The sequence below is a fragment of the Branchiostoma belcheri genome, unplaced genomic scaffold (genome assembly GCF_001625305.1).
Source record: "Branchiostoma belcheri isolate BF01 breed outbred unplaced genomic scaffold, Haploidv18h27 scaffold2, whole genome shotgun sequence".
In the NCBI taxonomy this organism is placed as follows: domain Eukaryota; kingdom Metazoa; phylum Chordata; class Leptocardii; order Amphioxiformes; family Branchiostomatidae; genus Branchiostoma; species Branchiostoma belcheri.
This window is the reverse complement of record NW_017803490.1, coordinates 3,089,029-3,112,873: the sequence shown is the minus strand read 5'-3', so window position 1 is coordinate 3,112,873 and position 23,845 is coordinate 3,089,029. Positions and strand designations below refer to the sequence as shown.

The window sequence follows — 23,845 nt, the reverse complement described above, 5'->3', positions numbered from 1 at the left end:
ATTTTAGGATATATTATATTTTTGCTATCTGTTACTTTAACTACATTCAATTTGTTAATATCTCTTATGACGTCAATGATGATGATTATGCATTGTTTTTATTACTGTTAAGTTTCTACGGGTTCTGCGCAATTCTTTATTAATTGCATATTTTATCAATGTTTTCTGATTCTTAACTTCCTAGTTACTTATTGCATTACTGTGCCAGTGCCATGTATAATTGTTTTTTTTTTCTAAGAAAAATTGTTTACAAAAGAATTTTAAAAAAACTTAAGGCCACACCAATTTATTTTCTTGGTTAACGGATTCGACGCTTCATTTTTTTCTGATTTGCAAATAAAAATAAAAATCCAGAATCAACTGCAAAATGCTCATATTTTGCCCTGAACAGTTGAAAACAGTCCTTTTCATCCTAGTTGTTACAGTTATTCCATCTTTCAATGCGATGGTATAATTAAAAGTTCAAAATTTATTGTTTAGATTTTGAACCAGCCTGGTGTCTTTACTTCATGGCTCCTAACGTACCATTTTGGGCCATAATAGGATGCCTAGGCCTGTTTTTATTTTTTATATTTTTTTCGCCGCCCGCTCCATTATTTTTCTAGAAAAATCCATTAACCAAGAAATTAAATTGGTGTGGCCTTAGGCCTACGAAAAAAATGTTGTGTTTCTTGTTTCCCGACCGACCCTAAAAAAAACTGCAGACCCTAGACTTTTTTTGGTTGACCCCTGCAAGGGACATTTTTTTGAGCTGATTGACCTTTTATAGCTCCATGATCTGACACCTGAGTGATAAAACATTGTACAATCAGTTTTCCAACATTGACATTGAAAATATAAGTGTCCTCATGCATGTTTTACTTTATTACACTGTATTGTAATGTTTAATCACTAGAGATTGCCAAAATCTAGATAATCCCTACCTACCGACCCTAATTTTTTCAGGACTGAAACAGGAAACAACCTTTTCTTTCTAGGCCTTATTATTAGAGTTGTTGACCTAGAGTGTAAAGGTTCTGGATTCAAATCCCAAACAGACCCCAGTTATTTTTCAGTTCTTTCCTCACTCAGCGAAAATGAGCCCTGCCTTGTTTTGGGATGTCCTTCTGTGTATACATGTAACTGTTATATATAAGAGGAAATGGAATCCTACTGTACAGATTACAAATAGAAAAATAGACTTTTAAATGACCTTTGCTATATACAGTAAAGTAGCTGGCATGTTTGCTGTTATAACAGAATTGCATTTACTTTTAATTACCAACCCATCAATTATGATGTACAGTACATATGAGAACATGCAAAACCACCATAATTGTATATCTAGCTGCTAAACACTAATAGGCAACAGATGGGGTAAATACATACAAGTGTAATAAAATATGCCACATGCATTTCAATTATGATTATAAAAGATTACAAAAGAATGGAAATGCACTTTTATGATACATGTACTGCCATATTGTCTAATATAGTTCAAGGTGAAATATATTCAGACAACTTACATTCAGCTACATATCAGCTTGCAAAGATTCTAGTTGACATGTCACATATAAACAAAATTTGAAAACAAAATTTTAAACAAAGTTTAATCTCAATAAACAAAACATATGAAATACATGTATGTAAATACCAGCTATTCCCATCTTGGCCCCCGGCCAGCTTTTTTGGAAAAGCATATCTGGTTTCAACTGTAGACAAGATTTTGCAATACTGCAGGTAGCAGAAAATAATATTTCTATCTCCGTCCTCCCATCCCTCCCCATGTACCATTAATGAACTGTCCCTGCGTGGGCTCAGGTGTAAGGATGCCCCTTCAGAGGTCAACCCTTTCAAGGATTAATCAAGCACACAATTGCCACGGATCCCGCCAAATTATTTATAGGTGTGCCGGCTGCACAGTCGCATCGCAAAGCTTCCCCTCGCCATCATTGCTCCGTTTCGCTTCGCACAATCCTCAGGCGAGGTCAGACACTAATCCGGGAGCTTTGTCCGGCGTGTGGTTGGCTGAGCTTAATGGAGGTACTGCGCCCCTCTCGGATGTCACTGAGCGATGGTGGTCCAGCCAGATTTCTCAGATACTCCAACACTAATCTGTCAAAGACTGGGGAAAGTGATGTATTTTTTTACTGAGCATTTCTGGACAACTTTTTCTGTGAGAACTAAGTATTCTTTAGAAATTAATGATAAGTATATATAACATCACAAAAGAATTTTTGCAAATGGCTTCCACCATTGAGAAAACTATAGGTCTGGAAGAGAAAATTGGAATTCCTGAATTTAACTGGACTGTAACTAAACGATCCACTTTTGCTTGTATTCCAAATGATAGTATGATAGATAAACTTATGATTTTCTGACATAGAGCTCATTCTATTTTTAAATAAAATAAAATCAAAAATAAAATATAAAATAAAAAATACTAACAGAATATTCAGTACCATGGACAGTAACTACCATATTCTTCAATTAAGTGTTTTCTTTCTTCTACTTCCTGCAAAGTTGTTATTGAATGTGTTACTTCTTGGCAAATGTAAGAAAATTATCTTTTGAATAGACAAAACAAGGTACAAAATTTTCTTTTCATAAACAAAGTTTCCATATTTTCACACATAATGTTAACATTATCTGATATTATAAAACATTGCTATTCGGAATAATAACATAAGGGAAAACAAATTGTGGACGATAATTATTTCCTCATGTCCCATGGGAGAGATACCTGATCATAGGCAAAACACAACTTGTTCCATCTCCAGTAATTTCACATTACATTCATTTACATGTTCAAGGTCAACACATCAGTCATCATCCTATCTTCAGTGATTTTGACCCAAGGTCAATACTTTCAGTAATGAACACTCATAAAACTCACATCATACAAGAGCCCCCCTCCCCCCCTCTCCTCCCACTTGTAAGGCTTGTACCAATAGAAGCATCAGCCCTATTGTTATTAGAGTGGTTCACTGAGTTTTGTATTTCCCAGGGGTATGAAACCATTTCAGGCAAGAACAAAGGAATCCCTCTGGGAATGAACTTTCAAGGCTGTATTCTATTACCAAATGCCTGGCTAAACGAGGCATGGTTGGAATAAAACAGTGGTAGGAAATAAAGTTAAATTCTGTGATTTTTCAGTCATGAAGGTCAAAGTGCTATGCTTGGCTATTTTTTATCATGTACAGTACACGGGTTTTGTATTCTGAAAATTAAATCCTTCATTGCTTTGCAATTAGCTTTTTTTATGGACCTTTTCTTTCCATCCTATCATGAAAATAAAGTTCCCTATAAAATGGTCCATGTGATCCTTTTGATGCACCCAGCATGCTTAGTCTAATAATTGTTATAATGAAGCTGGCATTTAGATTGTGTTGTATAAAACCTACTCCACATGATTTCATGACAGATCTCTTGTCAACCTACAAAGCCTCTTCAAGAGAGACAGATTGTGTAGGATATGTTATTAATTTCATTGCATGTATATATTCAAAGCCTCTTTATGCAACCACATCATTCTTGAATGTTCTTGAGGCATGGCCAACTCCTCTAAGTTTAACATCCCATACAAGGGGACGTCTCTTACTACATGCAAACCTTTGAGGTACTCCAAGTGAAGAAATAGGTGTAAAGACTGTCTTTCCCAAGGGCGCAACATGGGTCTGTTAGGGATTCGAACCAAGAACCTTCAAGTCAAAAGCCCTAACCACAAACCACCTTAAAGCAAGCCACTTTTTGTCCCCAAGAATAAGGTATTCACTGCTGGAATACAGGGACCATGAAATGATGCATTGCATAGGACATTGGTTTTCTATGTTCTGATTTATCTACCAGTGTAGAATTTCAGAACACAGAAGGGCTAAACCCTCCCAACGGCTGGGTTTTCCAAGAAACAAGACATTGAGACCGTGTCTCGCTAGGAGACATATCTATTATGCAGGACATAACTTGATTTACTTGTGGTCTGCAGCTTTGTGTTTAGGTCCTCATGTGAGTCGTTTGTCACAGAAGCCAGGTGGCAGCCCATCTGTTGTGCTATTATTTTGTACTGACTCCAGGCAGTCTGAAGTCTGCATAGTTTGTATGGAAAACAAGGAGGCTCAATTAAAGTATGACAAAATTCTTGTACCAAGGAGGTTATAGTCTTAAGGCTATAACCTTTTTGCTAGTACAAGAAGACTCTCTTCCATACTTCTCTGTCACATTTTTTTGCAATTCTATTCAACACTAAGTCTTGATAATTGTAAAATGATGCTTAAAATAACACTTTTCTGGTCTCTTTGACTCCTTACTGTTCTGCAGTCATTATCATAATTATTTTGTATTTTCATGTTTTGAAACTTATTTTTCCGCAACACAAATTTTTCACCATTTATATAGTATGCTCATTAAATTTTTCTGGCACAGCAGCTACACTGTTGAATAATGCTCTGTTTACGATCACTTTCCATTTATCCTATTACCCTGCACCAATTAACTCTCTTTTTCATCAAAATCTCAGGTATTACCCAGATTGCTTGAACAGATTTAAGTGTGTATCAGGCCATTGACATGTAAGATCAAAGAGCTCACTGTGCTGAGAATGATGGGCCACTGGCGGTTGATTTATAGGTGCTGCCACTGCTAACAGATTAACTAATTTGTCATACATACTAATAACTGTATCTTGATTTTGTGAAGAATATTTGGAGAGAGGATTTCAAGGTTTTTGAAAATATGTTGAACTTTTCTTCAATTGTAGATTTGTTAATTCTCACAAACTGTAAATGGTTACGGCACATTTTACTTGAGTTTAAGGTCCTCAAATGAGGTGAAGTGGGGTGCTTTTTTGATAGCAAATAGCCAAGGGCAATGCAGCCTTGACACAGATTGCATTTTCAGTCGAATACACTGTGTCACTCAAATTCAGACAATAAGTTCAAGAGGTTCTTTTATACATTTGATTCTTGAGACTAAAACCTAAAGCTTCCCCATACACAATGCTGTTGATGGCTCAGGTCATTACGTCTAGGAAAAAAAGACATATTAAGGGTTTCAGCATGATTTTTCCCCCTTACAACCTCCTCAAAGAAAGCCAGACTGGATCCACTTTCTTGAAGAGATTTTTCTTGTCATCCATTCCAATACATTACACTAAGCAGCACTCTTCTGTGCCTGAGCTGCAGAGAGTGGTTGGAGCTTGAGAAAAATTATATCAGCATTTCTAAGAGTGACGGGCTTTCTACTTGTTCCCATTGATCAAGATATATACAGTCCTTTCCTGTTTGTAGTTATATATATGTTGCAGTCTTTTTTAGATCCACTTTCTTGAAGAGATTTTTCTTGTCATCCATTCTGATACATTACACTAAAGCAGCACTCTTGTGCGCCTGAGCTGCAGAGAGTGGTTAGAGCTTGAGAAAAGCCTGCCGGGTCCCTCCCTGTCATCCATCCTGTCCTACAGCATGTTGATGTCGGCCTACTTAAGATCGGGGAGGCTATCAGCGACTGGAGACGCCGTGGCACCACATCTGTCTGTGTCAGCTCCTCCTGACTTGCGGGGTGGTTTTTAAGACGCGAGGGTAAAAGGGTTGGGCACTGGATCCATCTTAGTTGTCAAGACTTGACTCCTGATGAAAGGAAGAGTGCTGGAAGGGGTGTTTACTGGATTTCATCAGTCCTTAGATCTGATATGGAGTACTAGTAAAGTCTTTTGTTTGTGGGAAGGGTGCTCACTTTACATTTAAGAGGTCGTGGGTTCAAACCTCGGCCAGGTCAGGCTTTAAAAACTTACATGCTGCTTTGAAATTTTCTGATTAGCACTCAGTACTCAAGAGAAAAAGAACAAAACTCAGTGGGCTGACCCCTGCTGTTGTAGTGCTTGCACAATGTGTAACTCGAGAGAAATTATATCAGAATTGCTGCGAGTGACAGGCTTACTACTTGTTCCTATTGATCAATATATAAACAGTCCTTTCCTGTTTGTAGTTATATTGCAGTTTCTATATATAGGTCAGCCATGGATGACTTTCAATGAATCAAATCCACAGTAATACCATGTACATTTATGCTGGCCCAGAGGATTCAAAAGTAGGGCAGAATTGATCTACTTCTAATGGAAAGCCTTAGATTTCCGGAAAAGTACCCAGTGCATTTTGTAATTGTTGTGGTGGTGCCTTGTCTTAATGGAATCTTGCTCTAGTTTTGAAGGAGACAACAATTAAGGCAGGGAATTGGCAAATGTAGTAACGGTGTCCAATGTAGGTGACTTTTTTTTCAATTGTGTGTGTGTGTGATTGAGAAACTTTCATGTATGTCTGTATATTTTTTGGTCCTTTTTCTTGTCTGAGAAACATGTACATGTACATGTACGTGTGACAAGACTTTTTTTGCCTATAAATTAGCCAATATTTCTTTTGATATACTGTGTTGGTAGATGGGCCATTTACTATCAAAAGCAACACAAGAAACATTGTACATGTGTATGATTACAGAATTCTAATAGCAAACAATAATGTTTCTCCCATGTGTCTTAAAGTCTGTGTTTTCCATTTGCGATAAATCACAACACAGACTTTATGGCTGACTACAGGATCCACAGGGATGTGTTGCATGACAAATTACCATCTCCAGGGTGATTTCCCTCCTCTGCTTTAAAAGCATTAAATCTTAATCATTCAACTCATCTTCAGTCTTTCCCCAAGCAGTATCTAAGGGTTTAAACAGATACCACATTTGTCCAAAGCTTTTACCAGCTAGAAAATCTATAAAAAAAACACTTCTACTAAAATCACAAGACTCACTTATTAGAAATGTGGGACTATTCCTTAGCTACTGCCTCCAAAAATGAAGTAAAATTTCTCAGTAATGTACATAGAGATATCAAATATATTCATAGAATAGACAATTTGTTTCATCTCTTTACATTATAGTATCTTTCGTTCTTTCTTTCTTTTTTTTTGTATCTGTGTGTTCCCTTCCGATTAGCCTTCAGGCATTAGTTTGCAAATGAATGAATGTGCTGCTGTGTTCAGATGGACCATCTTACTCTGATAGGGTGATTCTGTGTTGTGTGTGTTATGGTAACCCTGTATGGTAACTCTTACTTCACAGTGCATAATGATGTGAATGGCTTAAATACAGAATGGGCATTCTGTCATGAATGCAGCCATTTGCTGTAGAGAGTGACTTTGAGGGAATGTGATGATACGTTGATAGCTGAGTGGCTAGGCTTGCGGACGTGGGGTTGAGAAGTCATGAGTTTTATTCCTGCTTAAAATGTTGTGTCTTTATGAAAGGCATTTAAAAGGACATTCCCTACTCCACTCAGGTGTAACTGGGTACCTGACTTGAGTTGGAGAAGTAAAATGCAGTGGAAGGAGAGGCAAAACCAGATTTTCAGCACCAAGGACAGGACCCATTAAATATTACTTTGAATTGTTTGTTTGTCTCACATAACCGGTAAGCTGCCTTCAGGCATAACTCAACAGTTTTATACAGTAAGTATAAGCTGCACAAGACAGAACTATAAAGTTTGAACAAAGGTCCTGCTCTTTGAACAACTCACACGGGGATCACTAGTGACTTTTCCATAAGTTTGGTGGGGTATTAAATAATGTGGTTGAGGTGAGGCTGTCCTAAAAAAATGGGACCTCTGGCTTTATGTTCCATCCAAGAGGACATCCCTTAACAAAACTAGGCACTCATTTTCACCTGAGTCAAGTGAGAAAATAGGTTTTAAGTGCCTTTCCCAAGGACACAACAGTGAGGCCTGCCAGGGATTCAAACCCAGAACCTTCAGATTCTGAGTCAACAACCCTAACCACAAGACCACCTTGCAACCTAAGGAATTTGGGAGCTAATCCTAAGACAGACTGATGTTGTCATCAAAACATCTCTCAGAACCTTTTCATGACTGTGACCACTCCATTTCATCCTATAAGACATGTTACTGTAGCATGTTACCATTAGTGATCATTATGGAGGTAATTACCACCTAATTAGGTTTGGAGTCAAGTAATCAGCTCGTTATGTGGCTGTAATTAAAGATACTTACTGTAGATTATGAAATACCTGCAGTGTTTTTTGTTAACGTTTTTTGCTGTAACACATTACTATAAACTCATTAATATGTACAGTAAGCATATTTTCTGTCTTGCATTCTGTTACAATCATAATGGTTGTTTTTTCAAACTTAAAACACTGGAAATGCCATAAAATGATGTCTCTTTGAACATGAAATGGATTTACACAAAATAGTCTATTTTGTGGTTTGCATGTGCTGGGGTAAAGTAAGGTCTGCAGTATAAGAAAAACACATTTGTCATATATACATGTATACTAGGTAAATGACATTCTAGTACCCTTTTTGAAACAGCTGTTAATCTGGGAAAATTGCAGCCTGAGATGATTGGTCCATTTTCAGCTGGCCAAAAATCACCAGCCTCTGTCTGGAAATGGAGTTCTAAAAGCATCATCTTGCTGAAATGTTTCTACGGGTCAAGAAAAATCTGTTTTTTATGTTGCAATGATAGACTATTATCCACGACTTAATGCCCGCGAAATAGGCTTTGCGGTCGTGCAATCAGCTTCTAGTGCTAATTGCAGATGCTGAATGAATGATGATGATTTTCCACAGCGTGTTCATGCAGAATGACAGTTAGGTCAAGTGGCTGATGACTGAGGCTGCTTTTTTTGGTTTGGTTTGGTTTTTCTTTTAATTCCCACGATCATGATAATGATCATTCTGGCATACTCATTTTCACCTGAGCAAAGTGAGGAAAGGCAAGGGCACAAGGTTGGTGACATGGCAGGATTTGAACCCGGGACCTCTTGATTCTGAGCCGAATACTTAATGCCATTACACCGCACAACCCTACAAGTAGCTGACAGTGCAGTTCAGACCCAGCACATGGCTTGTATGTGGAGCCAGCCCTACACCCCCACTCTTGTCTCGATGAGTGACTGACTGTGTGCCTTATGCCTGAAGTTCAACCTACTCTGTCTAGACAAACAAACACACAAACTAACAGCCACCCAAAACAATACCTCCATACCTGGAGTAACTAGAGAATTCACCAGATGTTTTACAATGCTCCTTTTAACTAGTCAAATATGTATTGATGATTAAAGTTAAATTTTTTGTTCCAGCACAAAGAATGGTTGATGCTCTTCTAGTGCTTTTGACCAGTCACTCTGGTGTTCCTCAATAGACTGACCCAGTGATGAGACTTGTCATGTAGCTTCTCAACATGTAACTTGAAACATGTAACTACCAACAAAGCAATATTTTCACACTGCCTTCTCTTTGTTTCCAGGTGGCATCATCTTTCTGGGCATGATGATAGGTGCAATCATCTGGGGCAGTGTTTCGGACAAGTTGGGGAGGAAAATGACGCTACTCATCGCTCTCGGCACCAACGCACTCTTCGCCCTGATCTCAGCCTTCTCCACGGGATACGGCTTCTTCATGTTCTGTCGCCTCTTCAGTGGGATAGGGTGAGTTTTCTTGTAAATCATTACCTTCGTCAGAAGGGTATGGTTTTGGTTTTGCCATGATGCAATCGTTGTGTGTGTGGAGGGGGACAGTATGTATGTTAACATCATAATTTGAGTAGTTGTGGATGGATCTTATAGATAATTGGTATGTGAGTAACTGTTGCAAATATGAAGGTCAAGTTAAGAAATGGTCCACCTGGCTTTTTCCAATGGTACTGCAGCAGGCTTTTCAAAGTCAAAATGAAATACTCTGGTACACATAGAGTATGGCATGGAAAACAAATAATCATTCTTTTCATATCAATGATCAAACACAACCTTTCTTTTCCTAGGCCCTATACAACTATACAACTTTCTGTTTGTTATTCCCCAGGATTGGAGGTTCCATACCCATCATCTTTGCCTACTATAGCGAGTTCCTCCCCACTAACAAGCGAGGCGAGCACCTGAGCTGGCTGTGTCTGTTCTGGATGGCAGGAGGCGTCTACGCTTCCGGCTTCGCATGGGCCATCATCCCTCATGCAGGTCAGACTTTTGGGATTTAATAAACATACTAGGTCCTGAGTAGTTTGATTTAGTGCAATCTACCCGTTAATCCTTAAAAGTTTGTAGTAATTTTTAGGTGTTAAATCATTCTACATTGTATATTTGAAATTAAGGAATTTACATGAAGCTCAGGTTGCATTGTACCCTGAGTGCCATCCGATTTGTAACGGCTACCACGAAAAAATCGGGGTAGCTATAATATATATTACAAATCGGATGGCACCCAGGCTAGTTGCATTGGTCATAGTTCGCCAAAAGTGCAAGGGGACACTCACAGACAGGATGTTACAAAATATTGTACAATAATGTTTTTTTCTCAAATACTTTTAGAATCATTAAGATAAGGCCACACCAATTTAATTTGTTGGTTCTCGGATTTTTTCAGAAAAAATATGAAGCGACAGGGCGAAAAAAAATAAAAATAAAAACTGGCCTAGGCATCCTATTATAGCCCCAAATGCTTCGATTGGAGCCATGAAGTCAACACAAAAAGCTGGGATAACATTTAAACAAAGAATTTTGAACTTTTAACCAAACCACTGCATTCAAAGATTGAAAAACTGTAACAACTAGGAAGAAAAGGACTTTCCTCAACTGTTGGGAGCAAAATATGAGCATTTTTTAGATGATTCAGAACCAGAATTTTTTTTTTTTTTTTTTGAAAATCAGAAAAAAATGAAGAGGCGAATCCGAGAACCAACAAATTAAATTGGTGTGGCCTAAATGGATAAACTTCGAAGGTGTCATGCTTTTTTTCTGTACATTTCTCATTATTTGATTCAAACGATCATTGACTGATTGATTGATTATACAAAGGTTTATTACCTAATCTAGTTACATGATGTTGTGTTTCCAGGTTGGGCCCTGAGCATGTCAGGTATCCACAGCTGGCGGGTGTACGTGTTTGTGTGCTCCATCCCCTGTGTCCTCTCCTTCATATCACTCTTCTTCATGCACGAAAGTCCACGCTTCCTTCTGGAGGTAAGTCTGTAGGAACAAAAGTTTATCTTCTAATTATTTTTTTGTGAACAGTACAAGTCTTGGGTTTGTATGTTTTGTGTAGGGACTGATCTCAACGTAGTTCTTGTTTTGTTGCCACTCTTCCAGGTTAACCAGCATGATGAGGCTATCAAAATCCTGAAGAAGGTTCACGACGTCAACCATCGCTTCCAGGAGGAGCTGGTCTATCAGGTCAGTCTAGAAGGGTTCTATCTGTTCTATAGAAGATGTTCTATCTGTTCTATTGACCTGGTTCTATCTGACAATCTGTTCTATAGAAGAGGTTCTATCTGTTCTATTGAAGTCGTTCTATCTGTTCTATAGAAGGGGTTCTATCTGTTCTATTAACCTGGTTTTATCTGTTCTGTAGAAGAGGTTCTATTTGTTCTATTAACCTGGTTCTATCTGTTCTATAGAAGAGATTCTAACTGTTTTATTGACCTGGTTCTATCTGTTCTATTGACCTGGTTCTATATGTTCTACAGACCTGATTCTATCTGTTCTGTAGACTGATACAGTTCTATCTGCTGTATAGACCCAGATCTATTTGTTCTATAGACCAGGTTCTATTGTGACTACTATAAATCTGGTTCTATCTGATCTATACCTGGTTCTATTTGCTCTATAAATATGTCAGGTCTGGCTAGAATGGTTCAATCCGTTCTCCAGACCTGCTAGCTCTATTGAGTTCCAGCCAGAATGGTTCTATATGTACTACAGACATTTTGAACTTCATACCTCATAAACTTAATGCTCCTTTTTACACCAGGTGACCAAGATTGATCTGCCCCCGCCAAAGAATGACGAGTCAACGTTTGTGGAGATCACAGAAGACACGACAACGTCCGCGGGAAGGTGGTTCGTCAGGGTCAAGACTTTCATCGTCCCTGTAAGGCACTCTCTAGTTCACCCTGCAGTATCTGTTTAGCATAACTATTATATGACATACATGTATATGTATATATTTTGTGTATATGTATAAAAGCCGTGCAAAGATGTGATGATTATCTTATTTGTAGACTGAATTTGAAATAGTTCAAAATATCATTTGCCTGGAATGAATCCACTGTCTCAAATTCTTCAAATGAAGTCAATTGTTCATATCAAAATAAATGCAGTTTAAAGTATAGTCTACTGGGGGTCAGCCCTATAGTTCTATGCCTGAATGGGTTACGGTTAGGATCAAGCACGGTTCTGGATAGCCTCTATTGTATCTAGAACCATGCTTATCTGCTTCTATGCCTGAATGGGTTAGGCTTAGGATCAGGCACTGTTCTTAATAATGTCCACATACGTGATATCCAAGAATTTAGATTTGCCCCAGGCACAGTTCTGGATGTGTACTTGTTACAAAGCCCCTACATTGATTGGGGTTGTTGGAACATAGATTGAGTTGATGGAGCATAAAGATGTAACCGTCTACTGTACATGTTTCTCTGTGTCTCCTCCCCAGGCCATGAAGAACAACTTGGAGCTGTTTAAGAAGGACTATCGCCGCACCACTCTCCTCCTGCTGGCTGTGTGGATCTCACTCGCTTTTGGGTAAACAGTCCTCTCATTTCTTTTTTTACCCAAGAAACAACAAATTGACTTTGGGTGGCCTTATTGTAAAATTGACTCAAGATTCAGGGGGAAAACAATGACTGGAAAAGGCGTACTACCTGCGTTGAAGTATTTTGATCTAACTTGTACCTATGAGTATAGGGAGGTTTTGTTTTTTGTCAGTTTGTTTGTTTGTCTGTCCGTGTATATATGAATAAAGTCGAGCAACAGAAACTGAGGGGGAAATGGTGTAACCACAGACTAACAGGAAGTTTGAATTGGAGGTCAAATAGTCTCCTTGTAAGTAGGAGAGGAAGTAAATAGTAGAAACTTTGTATTCGTATCTGTTGCCTTATGGAAGGCAGTGGAGATTGCAGAATCAAGAAATTCACAACATCTCAGTAGTACTTTATGATCACAGATTAAAGACAAGTCTAAAAATCTTTTCTCGTCGATCATGTTCCAGGTACTTTGGGCTGATCGTGTGGTTCCCAGAAATGATCAAACATATCCAGATCCAGCGTTACCTGGGCGAGACGGACCAACTGTACGACCAGTCCGTGTCCAACATTAACGTCACCAAGAACTTCCAGAACCGCGCGTACTACAACAGCAACTTCACCAACGTGTGCTTCGACAGCCTGAACATCAAACACGTGACATTCTCCAACTGTCTCTTCACAAACTGTTCCTTCAACAAGGTGTCGTCCAGCGAGCTTTTCTTCAAGGACAGCAGAATCAGCAACACGGTCTTCAACTACACAGACTTCTTCGACTACAAGTTCATACGCACCGTCCTGGACAACTCCTTTTTCTACAACCTGCGGAAAGGCTGTCGTCTGGACTTTGCCGAGAACTACAGCGCGTACTGGATGTATTTCGTGGCGTTCGTCGGGACGTTGGCAGTCTTGCCGGGCAACATCTTCTCCGCACTCATGATGGACCGGATAGGGAGGCTGTACATGCTGGGTAAGGGTGGTGTTTGTTTGTCTGTTTGTTATAAAAATATTGTTTTTGCTCTTTTTTGTCTTCCGTTCCAAAAAGGTCAATGACCAGAACCAGACATCTGTCACCATAGTAACTGGTGTTGGGTTACATCATGTTGCAATTTTATAGCAGGAGAGATTTAGACTCCTGTCACCATATGTATGAATGCGTTTGAGTAAGCATTAACAGTCTTAGAGCAGACCATACATTGTATGTGAAGGTATGTTTTTGCTTTGGAAATGTTACCTTTCTAGTTGAGGTTAGACTTTGTTACATGTTGTTTGTGACAGTTATTTTGCCACATTGTTGCCACAGTTGGGTCCATGGCGATCTCGGCGGTGAGCGTGTTCTTCATCTGGGTGGGCAACTCGGAGTCGAACATCGTGGGGATGTCCTGTCTGTTCAACGGAGTCACGATCATGGCCTGGAACTCACTGGACGTCATCACAACAGAGCTGTACCCCACCGGGAAAAGGTAGGGAACATCAGCACGTTGGCAGAACTGCAACTGCACCTGCATGAAACCCGCAATGTATTGTGTATAGAACTTGGGCAGGACGTCTCATATAAGGTCGTATTTTAACATCCGGTCTGTAGTTTCCAAATGTTGTGTCAGAAAAGTTGTTGTCTGCAACAGGCAAAATTCTGATGCAGCGTTGACCAAACATTGAACCAAAATCGTGAAAAATTGGGGTTACACGCAGGTGCAGTGTGTTCTGGCAACATGCCGGTAACATCAAAGGACAGAATTTCTACAAACCCATTTAGTTTTTAGTACCTACATGTATCAATTGGAAGGCAGGGCCTGACCTGCCAGTTGTTTTTTTTTTTTTTAGCGGTATCGCTCAATGCAAGGCCAATTATATTTGGCCACTTCTAGGCATAGAGCTAGAGGTACTTAGGGGAGTATATTGTAGCTATGTCATGAGATGGCGGTGGACCTTTGTGTTCTTGACAGTGTTCTTGATTCAGCCCTTTTCATAACAAACATTAAGCCAACTCATCATGGCCTCCCTGGAAGTCATCACAAAAAAGTTGTTTGCACAGGGAAAGGATAGAGAACAGCCATTTGGCACCATTTGTGTATTGGTAATGCAGGGCCAGACAGCAGGAAGACGGTTAAGAGGCCAGCATTTATATGCAAATAAAGAACGTTTCTTCCTTATTGCTCCTAAAGTTTTTTCAAATACATCTAATATTTGGGGCAGGATTGATCATTCATAAAAGACAAAAACTTTTTCTGCAGGGAGAGGAAGTAGAATGTGTCCAACGAGGTACAAACTTTCCATTCATGTTGATTTTGTGTTCAGGATTTATCTTTTAAAGCCTTAAATCCATGCTTGCTGTGTGTTATTGCTGTGTAATCCAGGTCGACTGCGTTTGGTCTGCTGAACGCCATGTCCCGTATCGGAGCGGTGATCGCCAACGTGCTGTTTGGCCAGATGATCGGCATCAACAAGGCGGTTCCCATCCTCCTGACCGCCGCCATTCTGGGATCCGGCGCGGCCGCCGCCTGGAAACTACCCGACACGAAAAACGTGGCTCTGACGTGACGTAATCGTTGCTGCTAGTCCACCACTCATCCGGCCCAGAGTCTTGCCAAGAATCAAATAAGTAAGAAAGTTTAATAAGAGGATTATCGTCTGTGCTTTCTGTTTTTATTTAGGATCCTTGTGATCTGAAAAAAGAAGATTGTGCAAAATTACAACATTTCTGCCAAAAGAGAGCTATGATTTTGTTTGACAAGTCTTCATGATCACTGCATGATTCAGAGATTATGTATTCTAATATGACTAGTAAATCTGTTTTGTGACAGTCAGGTTTTCATAGAAACTCTTTTGTAACCTCCAAACATGGGTTCCAAAGTCAGCTATCCAAGACACCAAGACGTGATGTGTTCTTCCCTTGTTGCCGTGGTTTCTCTAGGGTTGACCAATGGAAATGCAAGTTTCCAAGAGTGTAACTTAGAACTAGAATATTTGAACCAATGAATGTGAAGCTGATAATCGACCAATCAGGCAAGCCAAAACAAAAAAGTAATACAAATGTATTGTGTAAACTGATTGTTTATTGGGTGAAGAAATATATACATATATAAATAGATAGATGAGTAGATAGCTGTATTGTACATAAGAAAAGAGCTTATTATATTGGTGCTCTTGATGTATAACTTAAGAGATACATTCGGTTTGGGATGATAAACTGTCAATTGTGACATTGCTTGAACTGGTGCTGGGAAATATCATGAAGACACTTGATCAAGTATTTTCAACTTTCTATGCCAATACTCACAAGTTTAGTGACCTTTTCCTTTGCTCAAAGCTGCAAAGTTCTTATCTGCTATTTTTCTGGTAATATTTTCAAACAAGCTCAATACTATAAAGCAGGCCTTGCCCCAGAGGTGTTGCCAAAAACATCTAACTGGAGCAATGTCACCAGTCTAAGCTTTGTCACCATAGATGGTAGATCCTCTCAAAATGCTGTGTATCTTTTTTTACATGCACTAAGTGAAGAGTTATAGTCAAGTGTGTCACTGAGCACATATAAAGTGGTGCTAGCTTAGATCGGAGAGCTGTGGTCGTGAAAGCTTGGTACGACTGAATTCTAAGTGTATATAGTTGTTGTATTGTCCACACCCCTCGTACAGACTTGTGTGATCTGTTGACTGAGGTTCCAGTGATGTATGTAGTGGTATGGGAGCAGCGTTTTCCCGTTTTTAGAAAGATTTCCTCCATGTCTATATTGCTGCGCAGTGATAGAGTCCTGTATATGGTAGATGAAAGTGTTTATGATATGCTGTGAAATTAAGATGTGAAATTAAGGGTCCTTGTAAGATGTAACTCAGTGGACAGTATGCTGAAGACATCATCTCTATTGTTATTCAGCCTATAATGGAAGAAAAAATAACAATTGCTGAAGACATGCAGCTATATGATATGTAAGTACGTACATTCAATTTCTGCAGCAACAACCTGTTCCAGTATCAGTTTGCCCGATGTATTGGGCAGATAGGCAACATTCTTTCAAGTTTTGACCCCTCCCCAAATACATTTTATAGATGGACTGAAGGAATAGTGAATTTCAATGTCTGTAATAATGATGTCAGTCATCATGTGATCCAGGGAATTGCATAATCAGGCAACTTTAATTCGTGAGTTTTTCCAGTACAGTGCTAGAAAATGAGATAAAAACTTCTGAGTAAGTTTGATTCCTCCCCACTGTATCCCAACATGGGAGTATGGTCTAATTGTACTCCAACATGGCACTAGGATATCATGTTACCCCAGGATTTGTCTGTATGGGTTTGCAATATGGTATCAACCATGTGTCAGGTATTTGTTGAGAGTACTGGGCTAAACCAACATTCAACATAGGGATGCTGGTAGATCATTCTAAGGGGTGGCAAAGTCGTTGTTATAATGTGCTTGAGTCTAGTGACACTTTGTTCTAATTCAAAAAGATTTTGCAATAATTGCAATGAAGGAAAAGCCTTCAGTGCACCAATATGTGGTACTACTTAAGAGCCATGTCCCTTAGACTACTAGTATCTCATAGAACTGTTGTAAAGCAAGAAGTTTACATGGAGCTTGGTTGAACTATGGTTAGCTGTGACGCTCTGTAGGCATTATGTTTTACTGTTGATGTGGTATTCTGTATACATGCAAGAACGCCGTTTCTTTCTCTTCACTTCAAGTTATTTTGTGCATCTCAGTTTTTTGCCGTGTGCTCTTTGGGTTTGACTTTTGAGCAAATCCATTTAGCAGCCAATGATTGGTGACAGAGTTTTAGCACTTGATGGAAGAATAGAATTGTTATCTGTATGTGTGACATTATTAAGGCAGAAGCCAAGTGAAGTGGACAAAAAGTGTTCATGAGAATAAGGGAAAAAATACTTTATTGTACAGAAGTAGATGTAATGTTCAATATGGTGAAATCAGTGTTTCCTACTTGTTTTAGGTTGTTTTAATGGTTTGGTTATTTTGATGTAGAATGATATTTTTGGCAATCAGAGTGATAAATGTTGAAATGTGTTTTCACCAGTCAGTTCTAGGAAAATGCACGAAGCAATGTGACTACTAGAGAAAGTGCTACGAAAATGCTTGTTATTAGCACAGAATACCCAGAGCTTTAAAAAGGATGTGTATGTTTAAGTAACAATAGGGATTGAAAGGAATGAGAACAGGGAATGACACCCAAGTTGTAAAGCTTTTGTGGTCTGGAAAAAAAAATGAAATGAAACCACTACTTTAGAATGTAGATAACAGCAAATGTAGGACAATGTGTCTGAACTGAAATCTTGTATAATTTGTAGTCACTTCTGTGAGACGTTGTGGGACAACATTTCTGTATGTGTAGGTGTAACAATAAAGTATAGTGATGTCAAAGTGTGGAGTGTGGCTCTGTCCGTGGTGCTGATAATACAGTTCAATCTACAAACAGAATTGCCAGGTTTGGACGTGTCTTTTTTAGTAATACTGTAAAATCTGTCATTGTAGTTAAAAAAAAGGCTGCCAGAGAACCCAAATTTTAACCACATCTGTATAAGCCCAAGAGCTATCTACCTTTTAAAACTTGCATATTTCAATTGCTTTATAGGATGTAGTAGAGTTTTATTTTGCATAAATGGTACGTTTTTCAGAGGTTATTGGGTTATTGAACATTGAAATGCCAGAATTATTAAGAAAAAGCGCCGTATTTAGCTGCTTGTACAAGTTAGTATACATTTAAATGGTACGAATATAGACAAAAAAAGCCCCATATTCAGCCGCTCGCAGAAGCCGTTCTGGGAATTCTTGTCTCAAAATAAACCGATGCAAGACTAAAACGGTTCTTTACTGATAAATTCGTGCTATCTTTGAAGTTGGGGTGAGCGTCAAGGTCAAGAACAAGAGCGGGAAAGACCTGGAGTAAAACCCCCATAAGAGCCCATCGCGTTTCCCCACTCGCGAAATGGCCAAATCTGGGAATGAGCGAGGCTTCGTTAGCGAGATACGGGCCTTTTCGGAACGGGCGCTCGAAAACGGGGGTGTGATAGGGGATAAATTTTCGCTTTTTTATTTTTAGAAAAATACAATTTATGACATGTTTAAGATTCCTTATTGACACAGTATACTCCTAACATACACTAGTCCATACTTGCGAAGTGTCTTTGTCCAAAGTTGCTTTATTCTGGAGTTATAAGCCAAAACGTGATTTTGCGATCAGCTGATCGCTTGCAGAACGCGTCGCTGCCTTTGCAGAAGTGGAGTTTTCGCTGTCGAACTCATTACCATATGAATGGAAACCAAGCAGATGTTAGGGCAGCTAGAACTCGAAATCATCCTATCTAGAAACATTTGCCAGGCCCAGAAGATCACAGAACCAAACCGCAAGCAAAATACACGTCGTCTGGCGTGAAAATATGTCACCTTACGGGTTCGTTCACCGTTGATTTTACATCTTCGTCCACATACGCCTCCCAGCTCAAATGTATGGGGTTGACTCTTGTTTCTTTATTTACCTTTCATACAAATCCATCACTAGCTCACTCAGTCCCAGAAGTTACAAATTCACACCGTGATGGAATTTCATGATCGCTGTTTTACCAGCCCATACACACAGCTGAACGGAAAATACATGTTTACAGGAACATAGAGTTGAACGACTTTGGTTGATTCACTGTTAGGCCGACCGTCTCTCTTGTGAGTGCGGGGCTCATGGCTAAAAGCGCCACTTGTGCCAACCTGCGCATGCATCTCACCACCCTTTCACACTCGCACACGTCCACTCACTTTGGTAAAATAGTCTGAACTTGGACGTAAACAAACAATAAAACGGATAACAAGTAGGAATAAGCTGCACGATTGTTGTTTAATTCACTGAGTTCAGTCATTGGCACGAGACAAGCTACCCTTTGACCCAGACTAGTATCGAGCCGTGAGCGGTTTCCCTTCGGTAGCCGAGAGCACTGCGCCCGCCTATCTCATGAACCGCTACGGGGGAGAAGCAGAGTAAATATCCAATCACGCGGAGAAGTGTACCGATTTTGGAGGAATGTACGCTCAAAACCGGAGGAACGTCCGCTCACCTGGAGGAGTGTACGCTCAAACCTGGAGGAATGTCCGATTTTGTGAGGAATGTACCAATTTCGGAGCAATGTCCAGATTAGATTGGTCGAGGTGATTGGGTAAGGCGAAAAAGTACAGGGTACGGCACGAATTACCGGGTACGGCTTGAAATTTTCGCGGGTACGGCACGACTTTCCGGGTACGGCCATAATTTTTGAGCGGGTACGGCTTAAATTTCCGGGTACGGCTTGAAAGGAGTTTGATGGGGGTGCCATCACGGCATGCTCACGGGTCCTCCAACACGGTCTCTGACGGCGTCACAACTGGCCCCCCCGCGTCATATCACGGCTCGCTACCGGGTCCCCATCTCGACACGCTCCTTCCTAAAATTAGTTATCGTCCAAGAGATAAGTTTAGAGGCCGGGCCGGGCGCCAACTTTGGGCTCGGGCCGTCTAGCGTCCCCCCGGTCGAAGGGAGAATCGTCTCGCGCTGGTGTAGGGCGTCCAGTCTCGATCCTTTCATGCCATCAACGGATGCTGCCCGCCTCCGTTGTCAGTTCATGGGGCTTCAGCTCACGGCTCAAAAGCGCCGTCTAACTGCGGAATGTTATTACTGCAGGCCAAACATGCTGCTACGGGTTATGTCACTCTTCGCTCCATATATGGCAAGGAACTCCATATATGGTAAAGGGGAGACCGAAAAACAGGGATCCTACGTTGTCCGTGACACCTGCATTCCATATATGGTAAAGGGGAGACCGGAAAACCGGGACCCAATGCTGTTCGCGACACCTGCATGCCGTGACTGCAAATCTAACATGAACCGCTAGAGGCCCTCACTGACCTGTCTATTTGCGGTCCAAAACGAGGTCCTAGTGTGAGGTACAGCCCCTGCATCATCATCATGGCTACCGCGGCCAACAAACTAACGTGAAAACACTTCCTCCTCGTTTTTACCAAGATAGAAGCTATCGCCACGGGTTTCTTGGAGCCGTAAGTGACTTACAGAAGGCCGAAGTTCTCCAGGATGTGGTTCTTGAAGTCGAGGGCCGCCGGTTTCCCTGCCACCGGCTTGTTTTGTCCGCCCCTACTTCAGGGTCAGGCGCCCGGGCAGCGCTTTTGATCCCTACAACCGGGCACCCATCACGGCATGCTCGCGGGTCCTCCATCACGGTCTCTGACGGCGTAACAACCGGCTCCCCGTCATATCATGGCTCGCTACCGGGTCCCCAGCTCGATCGGCACACTCTTTCCTAAAATTACTTGTCGCCCAAGAGATAAATTTGAGGCCGGACCGTGCGCCAACTTTGGGCTCGGGCCGTGTAGCGTCTCCCGGCCGAAGGGAGCTCATCGTCCCGTGCCGTGCTGTCCAGAGTCCGGCATCCAGTCTCAATCCTTCCATGCCAAGCACAGCTATCCCCCTCCGTTGTCAGTTTTAATAAAATGAAATACCTTTATTGTACATTCATACCACGACGGGCTACAGGTCAAGACTTAACAGACACATAACAAACGTATGTAGAATCTAGAAAAGTGGAGACAAAAAGATACATTTAATATGGGGCTTCGGCTTACGACTCGAAAGCGCCGCCTAACTGCGGAAGGCCTGCTGCTATGGGTTGTCACTCTTCGATCCATATATGGTAAGGAACTCCATATATGGTAAAGGTTTCCATATATGGTAAAGGGGAGACCGGAAAACTGGGACCCTACGTTGTCTGTGACACCTGCATTCCATATATGGTAAAGGAGAGACCGGGAAACGGGGACCCAACGTTGTCTGTGACACCCGCATTCTGTGACTGCAGTTCTAAGATGAATCGCTAGAGGCCCTCACTGATCTGTCTAGTTGCGGTCCAAAAACAGGTCCCAGTGTGAGGTATAGCCCCTGCATCATCATCATGGCTGCCGCTGGCCAAGAAGCAAACGTAAAAACACTTAGTCCTCGTTTTTACCAAGATAGAAGCCATCGCCACGTGTTTCTTGGAGCCGTAAGTGACTTACAGAAGGCCGAAGTTCTTCAGGATGTGGTTCTTGAAGTTGAGGTTCTGGAGGGCCGCCGGTTTCCCTGCCACCGGCTTGTTTTGTCCACGGCCGGCCGCCCGGCCCCTATTTTCGGGCGATGTTTACATCTGATATGGCGGAGAGTCGGCAGAAGACGGTTGTTTTGAAGGTAAATTTGGCGCAAATCACAGCTAAAGTACAGCAAAACTAGTCCCTGTAGGGATTCTATGTATTGTTTTGCCACAGACGAATGTTGACGAATGTACGCCAGACTGAAATAGCCATGTTAAAGATACTGTAATTTCAATCATTTGGTGACATGGCTGGATTCAAACCCAGGACCTCTTGGTTCTGATCCGAATGTTCTACCGTTATTCCACACAACCCCACATGGCACAAGTTCAAAAGTTTCAAAATTTACCATAGCTGAAAGTAGAAGTATGTGCCTTTAAGTAGCATAAAGCAACAGTTAATAGTAAATACTTCAAGTACATCATACAGTGCAGTAAATACGTTTGTTGATCGAGTTGACCGAGTTGATCGAGTTGACCAGGGTAGTGGACCGAGTTGACCGAGTTGATCGAGTTGACCGAGTTGACCGAGTTGACCGAGTTGATCGAGTTGACCGAGTTGACCAGGGTAGTGGACCGAGTTGACCGAGTTGACCGAGTTGGCCAGGGTAGTGGACCGAGTTGACCGAGTTGACCAGGGTAGTGGACCGAGTTGACCGAGTTGACCGAGTTGACCATTATATTGCTCCACAGGGTTTGGATGCAGCCATGTTTGGGGAGATCCTGAGTTACATCTACTCGGGAACCCTCCACGTGTCCCTGGACAGATTGCAGCACCTGTACCAGGCAGCCGACTGCAAGCAGACTTGTTGGGCAGCGAAACCTTCTCTTCCCAACAAAACTTCCTCGGCGGCAAAATTGTCCCTCCACAGCATATATGTACCATTGTATCTTGTAAGATTCCTCGTGTACTGGTATGAAAACCAAACCATATATGTAAGGTGGGATTCGACACTGTCTTCCCGCTTCAGTGTCTCAAACGGGGTCCGTCAAGGGAGCCTCCTGTCTCCTCACCTTTTTAATGTTTTATTATATTAATGACCTAAGTCTAAGATTGATAAATGCTAAGGTTGGTTGCGGTTTAGGTAGTTCTGTAATGAACCACCTCCTTTACGCTGATGATCTATGTTTGATTTGTCCTAGTGTAAAATCCCTGCAGAAACTGGTTGGGATCTGTGAAATGTTTGGCAACAAAAATGATATTTTGTACAATGCTGTTAAAACCTGTTGTATGTTTAGAAGTTGTCCTGAGAGCCAGACTCGTAAGGCCAATAAAGATCAAGGAGGATAAACAACAAAAAGTTCACTTATGCCAAGTCTGTGCGACATATTGACTGCAAAGTTCTTTTGAACTTCAGTCTTCACTTTGTTAACATTTACGTGAACTTTAACCCTTGTAATATATATCCCAATTTTCTGGGCTCATAAAAACATGTCACACACAGCCTACATTTTGTACATGTACAATGCTTGTCAGTTGTCAGAATCATCTTCACCTGTCAGTGGGGACCCCTAGCAGCACAAATTATTTTTGCACCTGTTGGCTGCTGCACGTTCACTGTATGTGGATGCTGATTGGTCCAATAAAATAGAATGACCAATCAGCTTCGACTACTTATTGCTCTGCGGAAATAGGACACCGAACACTAATCCTTGCGATAAACATTGCAAGGATTGATGTCACCGTACATCAAATAAGTAAGCATTGCCGTATGGTGATTGGTCAGTGTAATATTTATTGACCAATCACTGGGCAGCATCTTTGCCATGGCTACTTAATTGCAGCATTTATTTCACTGGCTGCTGGGGGTCGCTTTTAAATAAACAATGCGAATTTGTATCTCCAATATTACCGTTGTGTTGTACTGGATTATTCCACTGCGTGGCGTTCTTGAAACGTGGCAAAAAATCTGCAATGTCGGGGATTGTGGTTTGTATCGAGTTGTGTTCAGTTGCGAATGGAGAAAAGTAGAAAAACCAAGCAGTGAAGGTACGTTTTGTGAAATGATATGGCTTCTGTTGCTTCTAAGCTTTCTAAATCAGAGGATAATGTTGCCTGGCGTCGTACAATTACTAAAAATCGCCCTGATGTGCCTACGTTCATTGTTTAGTCTTATGTTATATGGAACTCCTTACTTAGGATTCTTATATGCAATGACCTAGATATTAGTCTTGATA

The 23,845-nt window shown here is 40.9% G+C and overlaps 1 protein-coding gene across 1 annotated transcript in view; it reads left to right on the top strand.

The window, feature by feature from the left end:
• LOC109468581 (synaptic vesicle glycoprotein 2C-like) overlaps window positions 1-17,942 on the top strand; it is a 48,912-nt gene extending 30,970 nt beyond the window's left edge. The window contains exons 5-13 of the mRNA XM_019766873.1: window positions 9,291-9,471; window positions 9,845-9,996; window positions 10,874-10,998; window positions 11,125-11,208; window positions 11,786-11,905; window positions 12,470-12,558; window positions 13,025-13,527; window positions 13,861-14,020; window positions 14,915-17,942. Of these exons, the coding sequence (XP_019622432.1) occupies window positions 9,291-9,471; window positions 9,845-9,996; window positions 10,874-10,998; window positions 11,125-11,208; window positions 11,786-11,905; window positions 12,470-12,558; window positions 13,025-13,527; window positions 13,861-14,020; window positions 14,915-15,098 (1,598 nt within the window). The 3' untranslated portion in view covers window positions 15,099-17,942. The remainder of the gene's footprint in view (window positions 1-9,290; window positions 9,472-9,844; window positions 9,997-10,873; window positions 10,999-11,124; window positions 11,209-11,785; window positions 11,906-12,469; window positions 12,559-13,024; window positions 13,528-13,860; window positions 14,021-14,914) is intronic.
• Window positions 17,943-23,845: the final 5,903 nt, after the last annotated feature.